Source organism: Dryobates pubescens, chromosome 17 (assembly GCF_014839835.1).
Source record: "Dryobates pubescens isolate bDryPub1 chromosome 17, bDryPub1.pri, whole genome shotgun sequence".
Taxonomy (NCBI): Eukaryota; Metazoa; Chordata; class Aves; order Piciformes; family Picidae; genus Dryobates; species Dryobates pubescens.
In genome coordinates, this window is record NC_071628.1 from 17,744,039 (window position 1) to 17,766,798 (window position 22,760).

Sequence of the window (22,760 nt, forward strand, 5' to 3'; positions counted from 1 at the left end):
GGGCCAGGAACAACTCTAGTAATGCCACTCTCCTTCCCACAGAGTAGCAAGTTTAAGAAAAAGAAGTATTCTCCTTCCACTTGCTTCCCTCCCTACAATGCTGAAGTCTGTAGAACTCAGAGAGAAATAGCCACACTCCCATTTTAACCTGGGCATTAAAGAGAACCAAACCAGACATCCAAATCTAAGACTTCAGTATATCTGCAGCTGCCTCTGACTTAGGACTTGGATATACTTAACACAGGCATATGAACTCCAGTGTGCAGATAGCCAGGCCTCCAAACAGCTAGCTGGCTTTCAGAAAACAAAGAAAGATCCTACAAATTAGCTACTTCTTTCAGGACTGGTAGTGCTAAATCAACTCCATCCACGGTTATAGTTGAAGAGATGGTGGGATGTAAAAATTTACTCTTCATGCTGGTTGATACTCTTGGACATTTGTGGAAGCCTACAATTGTAACAAGAACCCAGTTCTCATTCATCCAAATAAACTGGAAAAAGGAGCGCATGATATACTAGCGTATGGTATGTGTTCACCAAAAGCAAACCAAAGCTAGTTGGCACTCTTATGTTTATGAGTATAGCATACTTCTGACTTTAAATCTTTAAGTCAATGATCTATATTATACAGCCACCTACAGTAACCAGGTTATCAGTGAACTTGGGAGGCAAGAGCAGCATTTCTTCACAGAAAATTGGAGCTTGGTTTTGCAGAAGTTTATTCACAATGCAACTTCTGACAGTCAAATTAATTCCACTTTTGGTTTTTCACTATGTTGCAATGAAAAACAACTTAAAACTCTGAAAACGTCAGGTAACTGTCAAGCTATATTTAGCTACCACATTTCACTTATGAGGAAACATTGTTTGAATAAACAGATGGTGTTGCTATGGAGTTGCCATCATTAGTAGAAGCTGTAGAAGCACACATTTGACTCAGAAAATGACAGATACCAAGGACAAGCAAGCAATATGTAATATTGGGCATTTCCAGAAACAAAACCATTGTTCTACTAAATCTTTGTTTCATTCCTCCACTCAGTACCATCTAGTTTTACTGCCAGGGTTATTTGAATTCCTGAGAACTGGACCAAACTGAATCTTGCTAACAGATTCTCAATTAATTTCAGAAGTATTTGCATTCCTAGCTCCTTTGCTCCCTCCCCTGAAATCCCAAAGAAATTGAATGTACAAGTTTTGTTACTTCATCAAATCATTTATGTAGCCAGAAGTCTATTGAAAATAGATTGTCATACTATTTCAGGAACATGAAGACCGCTTAACTTAGTAAATGTTATCTAAATAGCTAGTATAGAATAAACCCAACCAACCAACCAAAACAAACCAAAAACAACCACCAGAAAACCCCAAACCAACCAACAACCAAAAGCCCTTGAGACAAAGTATTCCAGTTCATACAAAGAAAAGCAAATAGAAAGGCTGTGAAGATGTTTATGATACATGTCATTAGGAGTTGAACTTTACTAAAAATGGACATCACACTAGGAGAGAAATACTGTCTTATTTCCAAGAATTGCTTTAAAACTGCAACAGCTAGGAATTTTCCAAATGCAATTTTCATCTACTTACACACTCAAACAAATAACACTTCAAATTCCAAATTAGTACCAAGTGGGAATGAATCACAGAACTGTCAGGGTTGGAAGGGACCTCAAGGATCATCTAGCTAAAACCCCCCTGCCACCTTGGGTGGCACAAACCCTCAAATCAAGTTGCTGTATATTCTTTCATATTGTTTTATAGAATTATGAACACTCCTGTGCTCCCCTTCCCTCTAAACAAGATGTGAATGCATTTTATTTGCATTACACCTAGCAGTGATCATAAGGCTTTTATACTGTAATGATAAAGAATAGAGTGCAAGCATGGACAGCTGGATGTAAGTAGAACCTTCATGCCAGACAAACCCAGTATTCTCTACGCAGAAGTACTAATATAGCATCTTTTTAAACCATAGGTATTACAAGAACATGAAGTAGCAGAGTCATTAATTTCAATGAGATCATTGTGCTTGGCATGCAGATACCTTTTCAATGCACTCCCAGATCATTACTACTAACCAAATATTAGCACCCATGACATTTTATCCAAAAAACTAATCACTCAAACAGCTTCAGTCTATGTGCTAAAGCAAGGCCATGCAGGAAACTGTAAATAATCTGAAATGACACATTAGATCTGTAATAATGAATTGTAAACAGCAACCTATTGTAATGGTTGTAAACTACCTCAGAGCATTCAGCCAGCAGTTGTTTGTGAACAGTATTTATGATCCTTTCACCAGTGAAAGAAATGGCACTGTAGAAAAAGCATAACTTCAGAAGCCAAGTTAATGAATGCATACAAATTGAGATTCCTCCCTACTCTGCTCAGAGGCAACACTTCCTGCTCTCACAATTTTATCATGACTCTCACTATTTTTAGTGCTTCTCTTAGAGTCTCTGCTGCTGGAATCATGCCTGAGAGTCTTAGCATTAATTTTAAAAGGAAAGTTTTCCACTCCTCTGCATCCTGAGAAAAGCTTGAAAGTGTGAAACCAGTGTAGCCTACAGGCTAAAACAGGCTAGAAAGGATACAAGGAATTCAGGGTGGATTTTGTTTTGTTTAAAAAAAAAAAAACTCGTGATTTCTAAGCTGATTTCTGAAGTGGCAGAAACTAGTTTATGCATCAGCTCCTCACAGCCAACTGTCCAGCAGAATGTCTCCAGAGGAGATATAAAGCATCAGCAGTTTTATACAGAAAAAACATAAAATGCTTTTTCTGCGCAGTGAATCCTCTTCAAAGCACTAATCCAGCTGCTCTTAAAAGGCATACTTTTAAAGTGAACACTTGACCTTTTGAACTCAGAAGTGCACAAACTGGTTTTGGTTTGTAACAAGGCAACTTTTTCATCTCTGAAAAGCTGTCCTCTGCAACTAAAAACATCCTGTGTGAGAAGTTAAAACTAAGAGTTATGGTGCCAGCAAGAAAGGTGTAAATACAAAGTAAGAAGGAATACAACAGCAGGTTTCCCTAGGGGAGTGACAGTTTAACATTTGCCTTAACATAGCTACTTGCTTTTAATTATACATGGAGTTGGAAACTTAAAGAGATTGAAACAGGTTATCTGCTTTTATCTTAATATATGATTGAGCAGCTTTTAAAAAAATCTACCACTAGATGGTGCAAACCCTTAAATAATTCATAAATCAACCAGCTCTTCCCAGTGCTTCCTCCTTCCCTGCCTCAAATAAAGTGCACTCAGCAATAGCAGGAGACAACACACAACTGGGACACAAACTTCTCTTCAGTAATTTTTGTTTGTCAAAATAGCTGTCAGTACTAGCTTTCCCTTAAGACATTAATTCACTGCTTCTGAACAGGAGGGAACAGTTGCTCATCTGAGGGAAAAATAGAACAGTAAAGAAATTGCTCAGTGCCTCTGACTTTCAAACTGAACTAAAGGAGAGAAGCAACCGGCCATTGTAGATCTGGGCAGACAGAAACACAAATTCAGCAACCCCCTTTGTGGACAAACTAATTCAGCAGCCCCTAAAGCTAGTCTCCCAACCTCACTGCACCTCAGTTCTTGTTTGGAAGTAAAAATCATGGAGCTGTTTGTCAGTACTCACAACCTCAGACAGATGTTGAAATGACAAATACATTAAAAAAATCATGCCGTATTCCACAACTGTGATGTATTTTAGTGTAACTCCCATTCATTCTCCTTTGGCCTACAGTACTTTAAACAGATCCAGGTTCTGATTAGTTTTAAAAGGAGCTATAATGACTTTCAGAAGTCTTTTACCCACTACTGCAGTGGATCAGACTCACTTAACCAGGAAATGGTTCTATTGTGACCTTACTTCTTTTTGAGCTTACTAGTTAATCTCTAGGAGCTCTGGATTTTGACGAAAGCACAGTGGGTCAAACATACCGCTATGCAGCTAAAATGGTTAGTTGTGCCTATCCTTCTGGTCAAGTACAGCAGGATTTTTCTTTTATTAATTCTGCTTAAACATTTATCAAGAGTGCCAGGAACCATTTATTACAAATTAAGTTAAACCAATAAATAAAACAAAATGTCTCCTCTGGTTTTACTTGCACAGCATAAACAAGTTCCAAGCTTTCTTTGTTCACAACCAGCAGAACTAGAAGCCTAAAGTGTATGTTATTCTGAAACACATTTTTTAATGATCATCAGTAAACAGATTATAAATGAAGTTATGAATAATGTGCATTTAAGTGAGTTAGAAAAAGGAAAGTGCTGGGTAGGTAACACTAGAAATAAGTCATGCAGACAAGGCAAATTTTCTATCATAGACGTCAAAAAGACTATTTAATTAATCAGGTATGTGAGATAACAGAAAGCACACACCTTCATTTCACAGGGAAGAAACCTCCACCCAGCCATAGCTGCCATCCAGATGAACACTACAGGGGAAAAAAATGCTGAGTAACATATGTATCTATGAAATCGTCCAGGAAATGCTACAGGACCTGTAAGAAATCCCCTACAGCACATACAACTGGGAGGAAGAACGCTAGTTTAGAAAACTGGTTTGAAAATGGAAGTACACTCTGTGTAATACATTAACTAATATATAAACACCAAGAGAATTGAGAAGACTCTTCCCACTCTGAATGCACCATGGGATGAAATTTCGCCAGGAGACAGCATGACCTCCCTCAGCTAAGCCAGAACTTTGGTGGAAGCATCATCAGAGTGCTCATATGGGACGGAAAAGACATAAACTTCTGGTTTTCACTACAGGAAAGAGCATTTCTTGGCTATATATGATACACGTAGCTGTTCAGCATTTTACTGCTCTGAACACATTTAATCTGCTTTTAAAAAACAAAATCAGTCATCAAATCTGTAACTGTCAGATTACCCAAAGGAAATGGAACTGGCAACCACAGAAAGGCACCACAGGATGTATCAGGAATTAAACTCCCCAAAGGGGTAGTAAATGTGCCTTTTTTCCCCCCTGTGCTGCAGTAAACAGAAGCTTGTGATATGTCAGCAACATAAACAACAGGCATGAATATAGGTGCAAAGCCATAGAAATGAAGTCCAACAATAATCCATTATCTTGATTATTCATAGCAAAAGATGAAGAATAATTCATTCAGTGTAGCCTCTTTTAGTTGGTACTACTCCCATAGCAAGTAGAAGAGAATCTCCCTTTTATTTAAGGAAAACTAGAAAACAATATAAATAAATATCAAGGGCAGATCTATACTACAAAGCCTGTACTAGCATAGCAAGTGATCTATGGCACTGCTGTAACATTAAGAATTGTTTGTATCACTACATCAGAATAGCTGCTGGCCAGCCCCTATACTCACAGGCAGTTTATCCTGAAATGCACTATTATGCCATTTCCTACAAAGAGAGCTGATCATCTAGTCATGTACTCCTGTGCTGGCAAGATTATGTTTACATTAGAGGGTTTGCCAAGCCAAGATTCAACAGAAGTTCACACAAACTCAAGTACCCACCACGGTTAATGAAGTGCCACCTTAGATATCAAACCAAAGCACTGCTAGGGCACTCCCTGGTTTAGTAGACTTCACTTCCTCTGAGATGGAAGATGAAGCCATTTCAGCAAGATCTGTCCTTTGTGAGGTGGTAGCGTAGGGTAGGGTAGGGTAGGGTAGGATAGGGTAGGATAGGGTAGGATAGGGTAGGATAGGATTAACCAGGTTGGAAAAGACTTTCAAGATCATGAAGTCCAACCTATCACCCAACACCATCTAATCAACTAAACCATGGCACCAAGTGCCTCATCCAGTCTCTTCCTAAACACTTCCAGTGATGGTGCCCGATACTCTTAATATCTAAACTGGATGAGAATCCTGTTCTACTTCTTCCTTTTTCCTTTCTTAACAAAGCTCTTACCACTTAGTTGTGAATCTGGCCTCCATTCTCTTTGTTCCAATGTTGCTGCACACTTGGTAATATATTCTTACTGCAGACAGGCACAAAGCAGGGGACCAGTTGAAGAGAAACAAGGAACAGGTGACTCCAGACCACTCTGCATCCCAATCTCACTCAGCTAACACCTACATCTGCTGTACGGAAGTTGCTTTTATTACCCTGTAAGCATGACTGCCAGCAGTACTCTTTTGAGCCCAGGACGTTAGTTGTAAGATCAGCCTCCAACTGACAGAATTTTGGGTTAATTGCCCCACCACAGGCAGGATGACACTTATGGCCATTCTGGACAGCACCAGAGATCAAGGTATGACCCATTCCTGCAACCTAAGAGAAGCTGTACCAGAAAGCACCCCAGGTCAACCCATGAGAAATTACATACATTGGAATAAATGGAGATCATAGACTGTATCACTTGTGCTTTTGCTGGACCCCACCACCCTAACAGCACACACAGGACAGCAGGAAAAATAGTTGTCTACTTCATTTAATGTAAGCCATTCTTGAGAATATGCCACTGAACAGCTGTCACAAAAGCACACAAGGAAACCGCAGATGAGAGGAGAGATTCAATGTTGCTTTGCCTAAGACTGAAAAGAATGAGGAAGCGTCCTAATAGAGACTACAAGGGGCTCTGAAGGGGACAAGGGGAAGTTTAAGCTTGATCTTAGAAAAAAGTTCTTCAAAGAGAGAGGGATTGCCCATTGGAACTGGCTGCCCAGGGAGGTGGTGGGGTCGGCATCCTTGGAGGTGTTTAAGAAGGGCCTGGATGAGGCACTTAGTACCATGATCTTGATTAGATGGGGTTGGGTGATTGGTTGGACTTGATGATACTGAGGTCTTTTCCAACCTGGTTGATTCTGTGGTTCTGTGACTTCATGTTCTGATTAAGTTCACAGGTCATAGTCAGGGAAGATATTTTTCAACAGATATTCTACATTTGCAAGCCTGCCAAAATGCCAGTCTAAATGAGGAAGGTAAATCTTTACACTTTGAGTCCTCAGCACAAGACATGAACCTGTTGGAGTGGCTCCAGGGGAGGACCACAAAAATTATCTCCTATGAACAAAAGTCAAGAGTGGAGATTATTCAGCCAGGAGAAGAGAAGGCACCGGGATGATCTTACTGTGGCCTTCCAGTACTTAAAAGAGCTCTGTAGGAAAGATGGGTACAATCTTTTTTAGCAGAGTCTGTTGCAACAGGACAAGGGGTGATGTTTTTAAACTAAAAGAAAGTAGATTTAGACTAGAAATGAAGACATTTTTAACAATAAGGGTGATGAAACAAAGCAGCAAGTTTCCCAGAGAGAAAATAGAAGCCCCCAATCTAGTTGAAGATGTCCCTGTTCACTCCAGGGGGTTTGGACTAGATGACCTTTGAAGGGTTTTTTCCAACCCAAACCATTCTATGATTAATGGATTACACAGTGAAAATATTTAACTTCAGAAAAGGTCTGAGAGACAGGCAAAATCAGTTCCACACGAGGAATATAAAAATGAAGTATAAAAAAATTAAATGGCATTGCTTTTCATCATGGCAAAGTCTGTCACTAAATATGAAACTGAATCTCAATCTCCAAAGCCCCAGGCTAGCACTTGGAACATCCTTGTCTTCTCTGAGGGCAGAAAAACTCACTTGTCTTTTTGCTTACCTCATCTCTTTCTTGTTAGGGAGAGTAATAACACTGGAAGAATACCAAAATATATCTACAGACTGTACCCTAGCAGCACCTTTTCTCACAACATTACCTTCTGGATTAGTAGTCTGTAAAATCAGTAGGATACCTAATTGAAAGATGGGATGACCAAAAAAACCTGAAAAGCATTTTCTCCATTAACTGAAAAATATACAACTTTTAGCTTGTTGAAAGACTTTAGCTCACTATATGTGCACACTTGTGTTTTACTGGTAATAACTGCTATGTAGACATCAGAAAAAGCAACTGAAAGGTTTCCCTTATCTCTTACACACATTTTTTAAATTCTTTTTAATCCAAAAGTTTTCTATTTTCTAATAAAAAGCACAACAAAGATGGAAAATAACTGAAATGTAAACTGTATGGAAAATAACTTCATTTTAGTTATTCTAATAACTTTAAAAGAGAGATTCTCTAAGTATAGGCATGAACTGATGAGCTCATATGAAATTAGTATTTCTAGAGTATTCATTCCCTTCTGGAGCTCAGTTAAATACTTGTGAGAGAAAACATGTGGAATGCAGAGAACAGTTTGTCATCCCTGTCACTTGCCCCCAAAAGGAGCTTGGGTGACAGGTTGGACTTGATGATCTTTCAGGTCTTTTCCAATGTTATTGATTCTATGATTCTAAGATTCTATTTGACTTTAACTTCTAGGTTAGTGAAATAACCTGATAGAGTTAAGTGAATATATAAAGAATACAGTCTGCAGCTGCTGACTGGCTTCTTCAGCAAGCTAACTCCTAACTCCTTTTATGGGGTGACTGCTATCATTACAGTCATCCTTTCCACTGCTAGCACAGACGAGAACACAGAACAAGCAGATCTACCCTTCCTTTAACCAACAGGTGAGTAGGCTTATTTCAACCAGATAAGTGCTATGCTAAAATAGCATTCTTTAGGAGAAAAAAAAAAAAAAACAAACAAGAGGAGACATTGAGTTAGTCTTGCATTGCTGAACAGGCACTCACCCAAGAACACTGTATTCAACCTATTTTAAAAACACATAATTTGTTCTGTAGCAATTTGTAATTCTGGAAGGTGACAAAACATAATTAACTTTGTCTACTAATTTTATAAAAATAATTGGAAATTTGCAAGAGAAAATACACCTGGCTTTGCTTGAACCACATGTATACAGCCAACAATAGTTTTTAACTTAAAAAGATAAAGTCGGTCAGATAAACTTCGTGATTTGATTAAAAAATAATACTGCACAAAGCAAATAAATCCACCCAGAACCTGTAATGTTTGAGAAGAGTTTTGACACAAAGTTGTTCTTCCTTTCTAACCAGTAGTACTGGTCTTGGTGATTATTTCAGTCATGGATTATTTGGTTTTTCCCCTGAAGAAAATAACTTCCTTTTCCTTTTGCTCCCAGTAAAACTAACTCATAAAATCAGAAATTACCTCACACTAAAAAGGAGCTAGAGTCCTATGTCTGAGTGAACAGAGAGTTGAACAATAGGAGTGTGAGTATATATACAAAACTAAGTCATACCTAGCTAAGGGAGAACATTCAAGGATATACACCGAGAACACAAAAGTAAACAGGCAGTGTGCAATATGTAAATTCAGTGTTAGAGGCAGTGTCTAGTTTAACTATTCCTTCGAAGACAGAACAAGATTTGTTGACTATGGATTAAAATTCTCTCTCCTAATCCTTTTGCACTCATGCTGCTCAGCATAATGGAAAGCCCTTACAGGCTACAAAGGAACACAGGGAATAACTAGATTATGTTTATATTAACTATTAAGACACACAGTTTTTCCACTATAAAAGAGTGTAATACTTCTGTCTCAGATCTGACATGGCTTAGAAGAGGCATATTATCTTTGTTAAATATATTTATATGTACATAACATAAAATTATTTAATTGAAGTTCAGAATAAGCAACTGGCAGAACATCTCACGCTCATTATTTGAATCATCTGCTGGAAACAATAGAAGAATTTAAACTACAGTTGAACTCTTCACCTACCATTGAGGAACAGGGCTAGTTAAGGGAACATAGCCAGTTCCCTGAGCTGTAAATTAACTTCAGTTTAGTTAGAAATATGAGTGGACAGTAGAACAGTAGTAGAGGCAGATCCTGGAATATATGCTGTATTTGCTAGACCATCTAACGCAGCTGGCAGACAGAAGCAGCCGAACACAGAACATTTTTTTCCCCACCCCTTTGCATAGTCACAATGCTTTTTATCCACAGCTTCTTCAGCTGCACCCATCCTGGACAGAAATTATACACAAAGGCACATACATACAACCTAGCTCAGGGCTTTCCTGTGATTCATTCTTTTATTCATGACTAAAGTTTTTTCAATGAATAAATGTTTGTCACTTAAAATTCCCATCTCGTTGAGAAGCTGGCTTGATTAAGCAAGTTACTGTTGCTCCTCAAGCAAAAAAAAATAGTGAATAGCAGACTTTTCTCTAGTCTTACTTGCACATGAAAACTTATCAAATCAAGCGGTAAACTACTACTGAAGTGAAACTCAGAAGGGTGGGGCTGGAGGGAAGAGAGCACATATAACATGTCAGAAAATATCTGAGAACAACTTCCTTATTTAAGATTCTTTCCAGAAAGCTCACATTAGGGACTGCACTGCAATCACAAAGATTATGCAAGCATCTCAACAAACAAACAGAAATTACAACTTGCTTCCTCTCTCTGATTTACATGTAGTTATATACTGCAGCCAAACAGGATGAAGTCTCTATTACCAGAGAAACTGAACAAGAATGCAGAAGGAGAAGAGCACTGCAAACTTGATGCGAGCCAAGGAGTATTCCCTCCTCTAAAGCTCAATTGTTTGTTGCATGTTGCCCACACTCTTTTGGTGCTTTTCTGCAGGCCCTAATGCAAGCTTTCCTGAGTATTGCTAGCCTAGAGACAAAGCATTGAGCACTATGAAAGAACCGTGAATTCTCAAGTGTCACTAGCAGGTGAGACAGATTCAAAACCAAGAAAAATGGAACATCCCATAACATGCTCAGACGTAAAACTCTGCACCCAAGACCACTCATGCTCTGCAGTCTATTCCCTCAAACACACAGCATGCAAACTCTAAAATCAGTATAAATATGGCAGTCACAGAACAGAAAGTGCATCACTGTTCCGGTTCTCTACTGATCTGAAGTGAGAACACTCATGTCAAAAACATAATCCCTTAAGGCCTAGAGACATGCACCATCATTTTCTAGTTAAAACTTCATCATCTAAGCAACTCAAAACATTTCCAGGGGGATTTTGCTGCATTTTTCTCTCAGATACTGGCTATCATTTGCTTTAATATTACATTTGGTCAGTTCTGGCACTTAAAAAACCAAGAGTGAGCTCTCACTGGATGATAAAAACTGTCAGCTCCTGTTAATTAACTGTATTTTCAACATGCTCCAAGGCAAATGACAAAAAGTAATGGCAAACCTAACCAGATATGTAGTTCATATCCTCCTGGGTGTAAAAGACAGTTTTCTTCTCTTCTTTGGTGAAGAGTTTTGTCTGTCGTACACGGGGTTTTATTCAAATGAACACAACCAAAAACACCACTTTTAGGGATCTACTTGTTTGCTACGTGCTGAATATTCACGCTGTTAAGTGTGAATAAGCCTGCTGAGTCTCAACAGCAGAATCAGGACAGTATTGCTAGTCAGACTTAAAGAGTTTCAATTACACTAACACTGTTACAAGAAACAATACAAAGGTGTATTTAAAAAAAGCCAAACAACAAAAGGCCAAATACTGACCACAGATACCCTCCAGTGTCCGTTGGCTTTTGCAATTATGGCCAACACTGTGTCTCAGCAGCAGGCAGACAATGCTATCAGTATTTTAGCACAGGGCATCATTCCACAGCATGTCAGTATTTATACATCAGTGCTAGGATCTCACCATTTAAAATGCAGAACACTGTGCTGTATTACTTTCAAGCAGTTGCTAGAACATCATGAACCATAACCTTCCTGAAATAAAGGAACATTAGTACTTTTAAAGAACACATTGTTTCAGTATGTAATCTATTGTTTGTTAAAATATACCCTTGCAAACTGTGGTTGGTTTTTTTGCTGCTGTTGGGGTTTTTTTTAAAGTCTAACTGGAAAAGTGAGAGGAAGGAGCAGTTCAAACATACCACCTTGGTAGAACCTGGTCTTTATTGCCCAACAACTGCTCTTTAATTAGTCAAAACACGTTTTCCAAATATTCTCATCTTTGTATGTGCTTACATAAGACTAAACCTTTCTAGCCTAAACTTTTTTACATACGTATCTGAAGAATCTCGAGAGAGGAAGTGGGGTTCAGGGGGTGGGTTTAGTAGCAATTCCAGCAGCTCTTTGTGAAACAACCTGCTAAATTTAATCTCAGTTCTGACTAAGAAAATGGCATTATAAACTAGCTCAGTTAACTCATGACAATCAATTCTTAATTGAATATATATTTTATAGTACCACCTCACCTTTCTGCAAGCAGCCTACTAACTAAAGAATCCAATACCTATGGCAACATACTTTTTTCTACATAATCTTACGGACTTTGGCTCTAGGACTGTCATTTATCATGGCAAAGTCCAAAGATAAAATCATTAATACCTACTCATGACAACAGCACCATTGTTTTATATAGATGAGTGAAATGACCTGGAAATACTGTTCATTTCTGCCATAAGACAATATTAAAGTAATCTAAAACAACAGCAGAAATGGCTAATCACTGAAAGTCTCTCTCATTCAACTGTATGGACTTCTGCAACAAGAGGAGTTATGACACTGCACATTTTTTAGCTAATTGACTGCACAAGCTAAAACTAACAGGTTGAGGTATATCCTACTGAAATTATTCTTCTTTGAAGCCAAACACAACCCAGCTTCTCTTTTCTTCTTCCCCTCCACCTGTGCTAAAATTCTTAGTTTCATGTACCTCGGTTCACATTTATTGTCACTCCTTTATATATTGGACTCGTAACACAAATTGCTGCCAGATAGAGAAGCAGCAAAAAAATAAGTCAATCAAGTTGAGAACTGAAAATAACATGAAGACAGGGGCACACCAGTGCTGTATCTTTTAAACAGGGACGTGGCTCTCACCCTTCAATTTGAATTAAGGTGCTTCCCATAGGCCTACAGCTTGGTACGCCTGCAGGGCTAACAACTGACCTAAATCAATTGTCAAAATTGGAAAGAATGCCATTTTCTTGTAAGCAGAAAATCAATGTTGCACATTGCTCTGGTTTGTTGGTTGTTTGGTGTTGTGTTTTTTTCAGAAATAAACTTAATGAAAATACACATGATACTCTATGCTTTATGAGTCTGGAAATACTGCTGACTAGCACTGCCATAAACTGCTTTGTTCACATAAAGGTATGATCAATCATGCTCACCTGTGAGCACTCACAAACACAACCTTTGGTCAGCCGCCATCCTACATCACAGTCCTTCAACAGTAAAGTGCTCCTATTAAATCAATTTCACCTTTGGCTCTCTTTGTAGGGGCAGGACACAGTAGAACATAATAAATGCCAGAAGAAGGATGAAATTATGGTCTCATTAGCACTATTTGTACAAAATTGTTCCATAATCCAGGTGCATTGTATTCAGGCACTTCTCATTATTTTCAAGTGAAATGCTCAAATACCTCAGTGGTTCTAGACCTGAGTTGCTGACCTACTGTACAGAAAATTTATGTTATGCTATTGTTACCCTTTTCCCCTGAGTTAGTTCACAGCTGGGTGGGACAATGTCTATGGACAGTGAAAAACCTACAGAGATATGCTATGAACATGGAAAGAATGAAATAATAGCTAGAGAAAACCTTAGCTTTCTCTTACAAGAAATAAATACATGTAGTATTTCTTCCAGCTTTGCATAAGGAAGCAAAAATGTCAATCACATAGGAGATTTTTAAAGGGGGGAAAAAAAGGAAGCAAACAGGTCACCTGAAATAAGGAAAATGTGGTACATCACTCCTCCACAATTGGTTTTTCCCCTCCTACAAAGCTATTTCATATTTGACCATTCTGTGCAGCAAGCAGCATGTGTGGCAGAGAAGACAGAGGCACTCAAACAACTACAAAACACCCGTGTTTCTTTGCAGAATAGCAAACAAAGCAAACACAACACCACACTGCAAGAACCTCAGATGGAGCTCAATAGCCCAAAGCAACAGCTCTACAGTAACAATTACCTTACCTCTTCTAATTCCTTTTATGGCTTTGCTATCTTGTGTTTTCTGCATGTGAAGATAAGAAGTGCTCTCCATGAGTCCTACAAGCATTGAAGTAAAAAATCTACTGGACTCACCAAGCCCAGGACACACATATTCAGCAACTGGATAAGCTCCCTGTCCCAAGTAAACTATAGCTCTGAAGAGCCAGAGACAGGAAAGAAACATACTATGTTACACAGAAGTTTTGGAAACAATCTCTGTTAGCCTTCACTCTGTGCACAGATAGGACAGCAGATGATGTATTTGTGACCAAAACAAACTGCACCAACCATTAGGAAATTAATACAGTTCTACCACAGAAAAGAACCACTTAAAATAAAGACTACTATTCAGACAGCTGCCAACAAGGCAAGAAACAAAGCCAACATGTTTTTTAGGGTTATTCGTTGTTCAGATAAAAACTGTTTCAATAACACTTCTGTCTATTTCAGGAAGTCCTTCTTAATCTCTTCAGCAAGTTTGCTATCATGGGGTCTCCACTGTGAGAAATGCGCAAAATTGATTTCATTCTTTTGGTTCTTTATTCCTATGGCCCTGAATTTGTCTAACCAAAAGAGTTTTGTTTGCTGTTTTGTTTATATTTCTCATGCTGCATGAAGCAATTCTTTTCTAGAAACAATGAGGCATGAGCTAATGTATTTATTATCCCCAGTATCACTGTGTTTTCTTTGTGTTACATCCTTCAAGAAAAATCAGGTTATTTTCTTCCCCAGGATGCAGTTCAGTTTCCAGTGTTACGTACCACAGTCAGAAACAGTGACAGCTTTAGGAGTGATTTAAAGGAATAAATTTTAAACACCTTTACCAGCATCATCTCACTTAGGTGCCTGTCTCTCCAATACTCTGCATAAGGTGAGTAATGCCTTATCCCTTTATTTTGCTGAATGATACAAAACGTGATTTAGGTAACTCATTATACCTCATCAGCAGAGTTCTGCTTTGCTGTAAAACATCAGGTAATAACTAACATCCTGTTGATTATATGTTAGTTATGACTATCTGCTTAAGTTTTCTTCAAAGCCATACTCACTGTTCCTCCACACCCTCCAGTCCAGCTATTCTGTGTTGGATAAAAGCAGAAATCCTTTTCCTTTCCAGCAAGATTTCCACAGAGGTCCAGAAGCACCAGAGCAAACAGCCTGCACCTGTAAGGTGCTCAGTTACAAAACAGGAGCTAGTATGCATGCTAGAAAATTTATCGTGGTTTGATTTTTTACTTACTGTATTCTGCCTTCTGATGTTCATTCTGAATCATGCCCATGTGGTAGCAAACCAAGAGGTATTGCATATAGTGCTTTCAAAATATTTGCCACAAGCCACCAATGAAGCGGAACTCTAAAAATTACAACCGTTTCCTCAAAGACTGCCTTAACCTCTAATTAATCATCAAAACAACCAAATACGATGCCAGTGTGGATGCAGTGTTAGTAGTTTGTAAAGATACAGGTTGACCTGTTATAGAGTACAGGACTGAGCAATATAATTCAGCCAAAATTAAATGGAAAGAAAAGCAAAGCTAAAGTCTGTAACTAGACAGTTTCTATTCCTAAAAGCAAAACCTGCGTAAGACCATGTTTGTCTGTAAAACTTTAACATGATCAAGTGTACACACATAACACATATGTATTTGCATAAGGTTTATTTTAAAACCTCAAGACTTCCTTGTTCACTTCCCCACCCTCCCCCCCTCACAATAGGAAAACAATTTGTGCCAAGGACTCCATGTAAAAACAGAACACTGAACTTTTTTGGTTTCTGAAGATACATAATGGGAAGGTTATCCTAATGTCTTCCAAATGTTTGTAATTTTAAAACTACAAATCTTCCAATTATAAGCCAAATAGGATTCTGTGAAATTGCAGATAAGTATCACAATATCAGCACAGTCAATATAACAAGGTCTGAAGAGCCAGGAACAGAGAAATCTAATGTCTTGTGAGTGTAGTTCAAAGGAAGTATTGATTAAAAAAACCAATTCTTTTGGGAGATTTCCATTTTTGTGTAACACAAGTAAGAAAATTCCCTATGGGACCATATATAAAAAAAAATTAAATGCAGCTCTTCACTACAGAATATTTTAACATGTGCTTAGCAGGAAATTACGTATAAAGGATATTTAGGAACAATTTTGCTTAAGTAGCAGTCAGTGAGAGCATCACTGATTTATATAATCAAACATTACAGGGAGATCAGAGACAGACCTAAGTATTTTTACTTGCAGGCCTGAAAATACTTTTACAGGCCTTATGTTGGCAGATATTTCTCACATAAATAATCCATATAACTTTGAAGAGAAGCAGCAAGCTGACTCTCTGTGGTTTTAGCTTATCCGCTATCCATTAACCTGGGGTGCATCAAGACAAGTGTGTCCAGCAGGTCTAGGGAAGTTCTTCTACCCCTCTCCTGTGCCCTGATGAGACCACACCTGGAATACTGTGTCCAGTTTTGGGCTCCCCAGTTTAAGAAAGACAGAGAACTGCTAGAGAGAATCCAACGGAGAGCCACAAGGATGATTAGGGGACTTGAGCACCTCCCCAGTGAAGACAGACTGAGATCGCTGAGGCTGTTTAGTCTTGAGAAGACTGAAAGGGGAGCTCATTGATGTGTATAAGTATCTGAGGGGTGGGTGTCAGGTGGAGGGAGCCAATCCCTTTTTGGTGGTGCACAGTAATAAGACAAGGAACAGCAGGTTCAAGCTTGAACATAGAAGATTTCACCTCAACATGAAGAGAAACTTCTTTACAGTGAGGGTAATGGACACTGGAACAGGCTGCCCAAAGAGGTTGTGGAGTCTCCTTCTCTGGAGACTTTCAAAACCCACCTGGATGCATTCCTGTGTGGACTACCCTAAGTGATCCTGCTTTGGCAGGGGCGTTGGACCCGATGATCTCTTGAGCTCCCTTCCAACCTCTAGTGCACTGTGATACTGTGATAATTATCTACATGTTTTTGACATGTTAACTATATCAAAAAGCATCAGCTTCAATGCAAATATGTAGCCAGATGAGGATGGGAGAAGGAATAAGGGAAAGACTAAAGTAATAAAACCATTTTTAGAAAATCACAGAATCATAGTCATTTAGGTTGGAAAATACCTTTACAATAACCAAGTGCAACTTTTAACCCAGCATTGCCAAGTACATATCCATTGAACCTTTTCCGTAAGTCACAACCTTATCACTCACCTCTCTAAGAGGATCAATTTAGATACAAAGGTTAATCTACCACATTAAAATGGCAATGATTTTATGCAGAGGCAGAGGGGGCCTTTGTGATAAGAGACCAGAAGCAGCCCTGTGCCTGATACAAAAAGCCGAACCACGCAGAGAAGCTGGTAGTGCCTGTGTGAAAACATGTTTTGGAAAGAGTTTAAAAAAACACCCCAAACACACTGGTCAGCAGTTCATGGGGTGAAGAAAGCGTGAGAAACAGCTTGCAGACACCAAGGCCAGGGAAGAGCGTGGGAGAGGGTGGGGACCAAGTGTGCCCAGCTGCAGCCAGTGGAGAGAACATAAAGGACAGGTTTTCTGACAGAGGCTGCTGCCTGTGGAGACTTAACACTGGAGCAGAGTGTGAAGGATAGTGCATTTCTGTCTGATTACACTTAAGCCTCTTACAGCATGTACTTCCTTATACTTAAGGCTTACTTCACTACCTAGATGACACATAAAAAACAAACAACTATCAGTCACAAAGGTTAAATGAGAGTCATTGTGTCCTGAATATAAAATTCCTCCCACTGACACAAACATCCTGGAAAACACCAAAGTTATCTGTGGGCTAGTAACAGCTACAGTTAGCTCATATGGCCAAAATGACATCCCAACACACACTATGCCTCCAAGTGGATCAGTGGGAAATAAGGCTCTCTTCTGAAAACAGAGAATATAAAACACTAAAGCAGCAGAATGATAAAGAAAACTATGACCTGATAACTTAAAAGTGGTGTTGTATCTTAGAGGTGGAGTCCCTCTGAACTGCCTCAGGCTGACCCACAGACTGCAGAGATTCTGACTTAAATAAAATAAAATAAAATATTCCTATCAAACTATTGGTGAACAAGAAGCTAAACCAAACATTCTCAGCACACTGAAGCAATGGCACATAACAAGATTTTTTTTGGTAGTGTACACAAGCCTAGTCTCAGATTTCTTCTTGATTAGGTTAACAAAACTCACTACTTTCATTATTTTCTTAAAAGTCACACTTAAAGAAGTTGACTTCTTTAAACATACACACACACATATATCAGTATATATAAAAATCATTTCCTTACACATTTTAGTAACCACCACTTCAGGCTGATTCCTCCAAAGGAGCTCTGTTTGCCACTCTTTACTAGCACTGCTTTCCCAAGAAAACTTCCTTCTACAAGCTGTGTACAGGTGAACTCACTGAGAATATGAGCCTTGCCATCACAAACTAAATTTCAACGAGGTGCTTTACCAAGTGTGGCACCATCAGCAAACTATCATGTAGTGTATCTTTCCCCTTGGAAAAGAAAGTAGAATACATGTTTCTTCTCCACTCCTCAAGGCATTAACCTGAACCACAACCTTAAAACTCTGCAATTAAGCAAGGAGGTTGCCTTGTAATTATTCATTTTATCCCTTAATAGGAAAGCTAAAAAAAAGGAGGAACTTCTGACTTGATATGGCGTATTAAAATGGAAGCAGGTACAAAAGGTTACTAAGGAGATGTGGTGGCTAGACTTACCAAAATTGTTTCAACTGAGAGTCTTCACACTAATGAACTCCTCTTCATTCTTTGCTATTGGCAAGAATTCTGGAAATTAATAAAGATGAGTCTGTCTTACGATATCACAGTGATCTTTAAGCCACAGCCATCACTGCCAAACACCTGAACTATTTGCTGTCCTTTCATACACTATTTTGAAGTATAGATTCTTGCATTTGGTTGGGGGTTTTTTAGCTTTTGGCACTGTTCAGACAGAGTACATTGCTGGCCTGAAAAGTATAGCTGCGAACATTAGAAACACTTTTCCAGATCTCTAGTTAGACTTAGCAATTGTTGGCTTTTAACAAAGAATTGCAGGTGTTAAAAATGTGACTAAAAAGTACAGTTTCGACTTTCTGGAGAACACCTTTGGGAAAAACACCATGGCATTTCTAAATCACATCACTGTCATTTTGGAAAAATGCAATTATAGCCCCGTTATGAGCTCTTATGTGCAGTCATCACATTTTTGGCATTTCCTGCGGGATCAAGAATTTGAGGATTTCTTCCAACAGACTGTTACAAGGCACAACACATACAGAGCAGCCAGAACCTTAAAGCAGAAACAATTGTTTACAGTGTTATGCAATGTGTAAAATATACTCCTGTTTTCCTGATGTGCAAGCAGTGGCTGTATGAAACAGGCTATCTGCATTCTGAGACCAGAGCAGATGATCACCACAAAGACATTGCTTTAGAAAAATAAAATCCCAAGACTGCAAGAACTTGGGAAGAACCCTCCATACAATACTGCAAGAATCCAGTCTAGCTGAGGTGACTAGGAGAAGAAGAGCTGCTTAGAAGAGCAGAAGATGCACCAAGAGGATTGTTATTGTCCTATGCCAAGAGTTTCCCATTCCAAGAGTTTCTTAGAAAGTACCTTTCCTCAAACACTTTAAAATTTTTCAGGTGAACAAGCTCAGAAGCAAATTTCAGGAGCAAAATACAACTATAAATGGAATTAATGTCTTCCTTGCACTAAGAAAGGAGCTGGCCCATCTACCATTTTGTATACATTCCCCAAGCCCTTTTCCCCCACATTTCTCCCAAGGATATTCACTTCGGTATTTAGCACAGGCAAACTGACAGCTGTGCATATGGGAAATACTGTATGTATCACAACATCACCTTTCGTAACAGCCTTTAGAATTTATGGACCATAGACATTTAAGACAATTCTTTACTGAACTGGGTAAAGCTAAAAATTCAACAAATAATCTCAGTTTTGAAACCAGGAAGGTAGCTACAACTGTTTTCTAGATTCTGTGCAGACCTACACTTACGTCAACTGTCCTCAGCCCAGCTGCAGGTTCTGTGAGTTTGGTTCCTTCATACATCTGGAGAAAAGAAAAAAATAAATTAAATAAATACATCTCTGATTGTATTTCAGAAAATGCATCTTAGAAATTTTGACTGACCACTGAAACTGGCCCTTTATTCCAAATCTGCTACCAGGTATCATGTTTGGTTCAAAACAGAAAGTCATTCAGGATGACTGCAAAACCTAGGGGACATTATTTTGCTCATGACAGCACAAGGCATATTCTAGTCAATCACATTTATCCTTCTTTTCCTGCTAAGTGATATTTAGCCAGGATGTGTATGTGCATGCAGGAGGTTCTGCCACTACACCAGTATTTTATCACTTTTTCCTTTAAGCAGACACGTTACAGCAAATTATTAATAAATCGGGGGCCCTGTCTTCATCCTCTGCTTCCACTGTAGAAGCATAAATTCCACTTTGTCCAGTTATCTAACATCTTTTGCAATAATCCTTTACTATACTTCAAAAGGCATGGTGCAGCTGGGCTTCTAGATTACAGAGCTGTTGCTGTCACTTGCTTGACCAGTATGTTGGAATGATCTCAACGCTGGAAAAACAGGTTAGAGCCCAAAGACACCTAGTAAAGTGATTCTTAAGAATGTGCTACATGGGGTTGCAGTCTAGAGGAATTTTCCTTGTGTTACACACTGGACAGGAGTAAGACAAAATATCCTCTTTTAAACAGACACACAAGATATACAACCACCTCCAGTGCTGATAAAACCCAAGGCTGTTACGCCACAGGGAGGGAGGAGACTTCCTTTTATTCACCTATAATTCACCTGCGGTTCCGCCGAGATCGTCCAGCCGCGATTTCACCACTACCCAGGAAGGAGGCTCCCAGGCTGTCAGGTTACGCTCGGCGCGGTTCGAGCGCCCTGCACACAGCCCCGGCGGCGGCAGGCCCCAGGGCTAGCCGGCGAAGGGCGGCACAGGAGGCTCGGGCAGCGCTTCGGCGCGCGCGGCGGGCGGGCGGGCCGCACGTGGCGGGGGCATGCGGCTGTGCGACAAGAGCCCCCCGGCGGCGCGGCGCCGCGCCGCGGTGCTGCTCGGCTCCCTGCTGCTGGCCGCCGTCGTGGCGCTGCGGAGCGTCAGCCGCACCTGCCCCACTGACCACCCCCACTGCCGCTGGGCGCTGAAGCTCACCCTCGACACAAGGGTCAACTGCTCCGGGGTCGTCCACGGGGACGAAGGAGCCATCCGTCAGGCGCGGCTCGCAAACCTGATACTTGCCAACAAAAGGGCATCCCTGACGCCCGAAACGTACCTGAACATGACGAGGGACTGCAGCGCCTTCAGGGAGACACGGCGGTTCATCGAATTCCCCCTGAGTCAAGAGGAAGCAGAGTTCCCCATCGCCTACTCCATGGTCATCCACAACAAAATTGAAATGTTTGAGCGGCTTCTGCGGTCCGTCTATGCTCCGCAGAATGTGTACTGCATCCACATTGACCGCAAGTCCCCAGCTGCCTTCCAGGAGGCTGTACGGGCCATAGCAGCTTGCTTCCCCAATGTCTTTGTGGCTAGCCATCTGGAAAAGGTGGTCTATGCCTCCTGGTCCCGGTTGCAGGCTGACCTCAACTGCATGCAGGACCTGTTACAGAGCCCCGTGCCATGGCGCTATCTCCTCAACACCTGTGGCACCGATTTTCCCATCAAGACCAATGGCGAGATCATCCGTGCCCTGAAGGTCCTACAGGGACAGAACAGTATGGAGTCAGAGAGGCCCTCAGCCATCAAGCAGGAGCGCTGGAAATACCACCACGAAGTGGCAGAGTCCATCTCCCGGACAGGCACAAAGAAAGGGCCTCCACCCCACAACTATCCCATGTTCACAGGCAACGCATACATCGTGGTCACAAGGGCCTTCGTGCAGCACATCTTTCAGGACCCCACAGCACAGAAGTTCCTTGAGTGGGCCAAGGATACCTACAGCCCCGATGAGCATGTTTGGGCCACTCTCAACCGCATGCCTGGTGTGCCAGGCGCCATGCCTCCGAGTGACAAGTTCCACCTCTCGGACATGAATGCCCTGCCCCGCCTGGTCAAATGGCAGTACATGGAGGGTGACACCAGCAAGGGCGCGCCCTACCCACCCTGCACTGGCCAGCACCAGCGTTCCGTCTGCATCTACGGAGTGGGCGACGTGTCCTGGATGCTCCAGCAGCACCACCTCTTGGCCAACAAGTTCGACCCCCAGGTGGATGATGCCGCCATTCAGTGTCTCGAGGAACACCTGCGCCACAAGGCCCTCTACGGCCGGGGACTCTGATGAGACGCCACGGCGACCCCCGCGTTCCCTAGGCGAGTCCGACCGGCGGGGTGGCAGGAGCAGCGGGATTCCCCCGCCGTGAGGCGGGACGGGCGCAGGCGCTTTGCCCGCCTTGGCAGAGGAACCTCCGCGGGGCGGGAGGGTGCGAGCCCCTCAGCGGCCGCGCGCGAGGAGACTGCGGGCGGGAAGGCCGGGGCCTCGGCGGGGCCTGGCGGAGCGAACGCCCGAGGTTGAGGGGCGGGAGGGCTCAGCTTCCCGCGCTGCGCTTACACCCAAGGGTTTCTTCTCAGAGACACCAGGGTGCAGCGCGCTCTCCCGCCCGGCACTCCGCCCCACAGGCAAGGGTAGTGTGCTTTTCCTTTCTCCTGTTCTCAAGCGATCTTAAGACTTCTTCTGGTAAGCAGGCAGGGCCAGGTCGTGGACCACGGTAACTCCACGTCCTGCTACAAGCAGAGCTGAAACTGTAATTAATTTGGTTTTGTATAAAACACCTGGCAGGCCACCTGCACCTGGCACCTGCTGCACGGCTCCGTTTAACGTCTGGTGCTGCTCCTGCTAAAGTTCATT

At 41.0% G+C, this 22,760-nt stretch overlaps 1 protein-coding gene across 1 annotated transcript; it reads left to right on the forward strand.

Annotated features, from left to right (window-relative positions):
• The first annotated feature begins 20,714 nt into the window (after window positions 1-20,714).
• On the forward strand, window positions 20,715-22,243 carry GCNT3 (glucosaminyl (N-acetyl) transferase 3, mucin type). The gene has a single exon (XM_009911301.2). It carries the CDS (start codon window positions 20,916-20,918, stop codon window positions 22,191-22,193), a length of 1,278 nt encoding a protein of 425 aa, XP_009909603.2. The 5' UTR covers window positions 20,715-20,915; the 3' UTR covers window positions 22,194-22,243.
• Window positions 22,244-22,760: the final 517 nt, after the last annotated feature.

Coding starts and splice junctions, on each gene's coding strand:
- GCNT3 (XM_009911301.2), top strand. CDS start 20,916: ATGCGGCTGTGCGACAAGAGCCCCCCGGCGGCGCGGCGCCGCGCCGCG.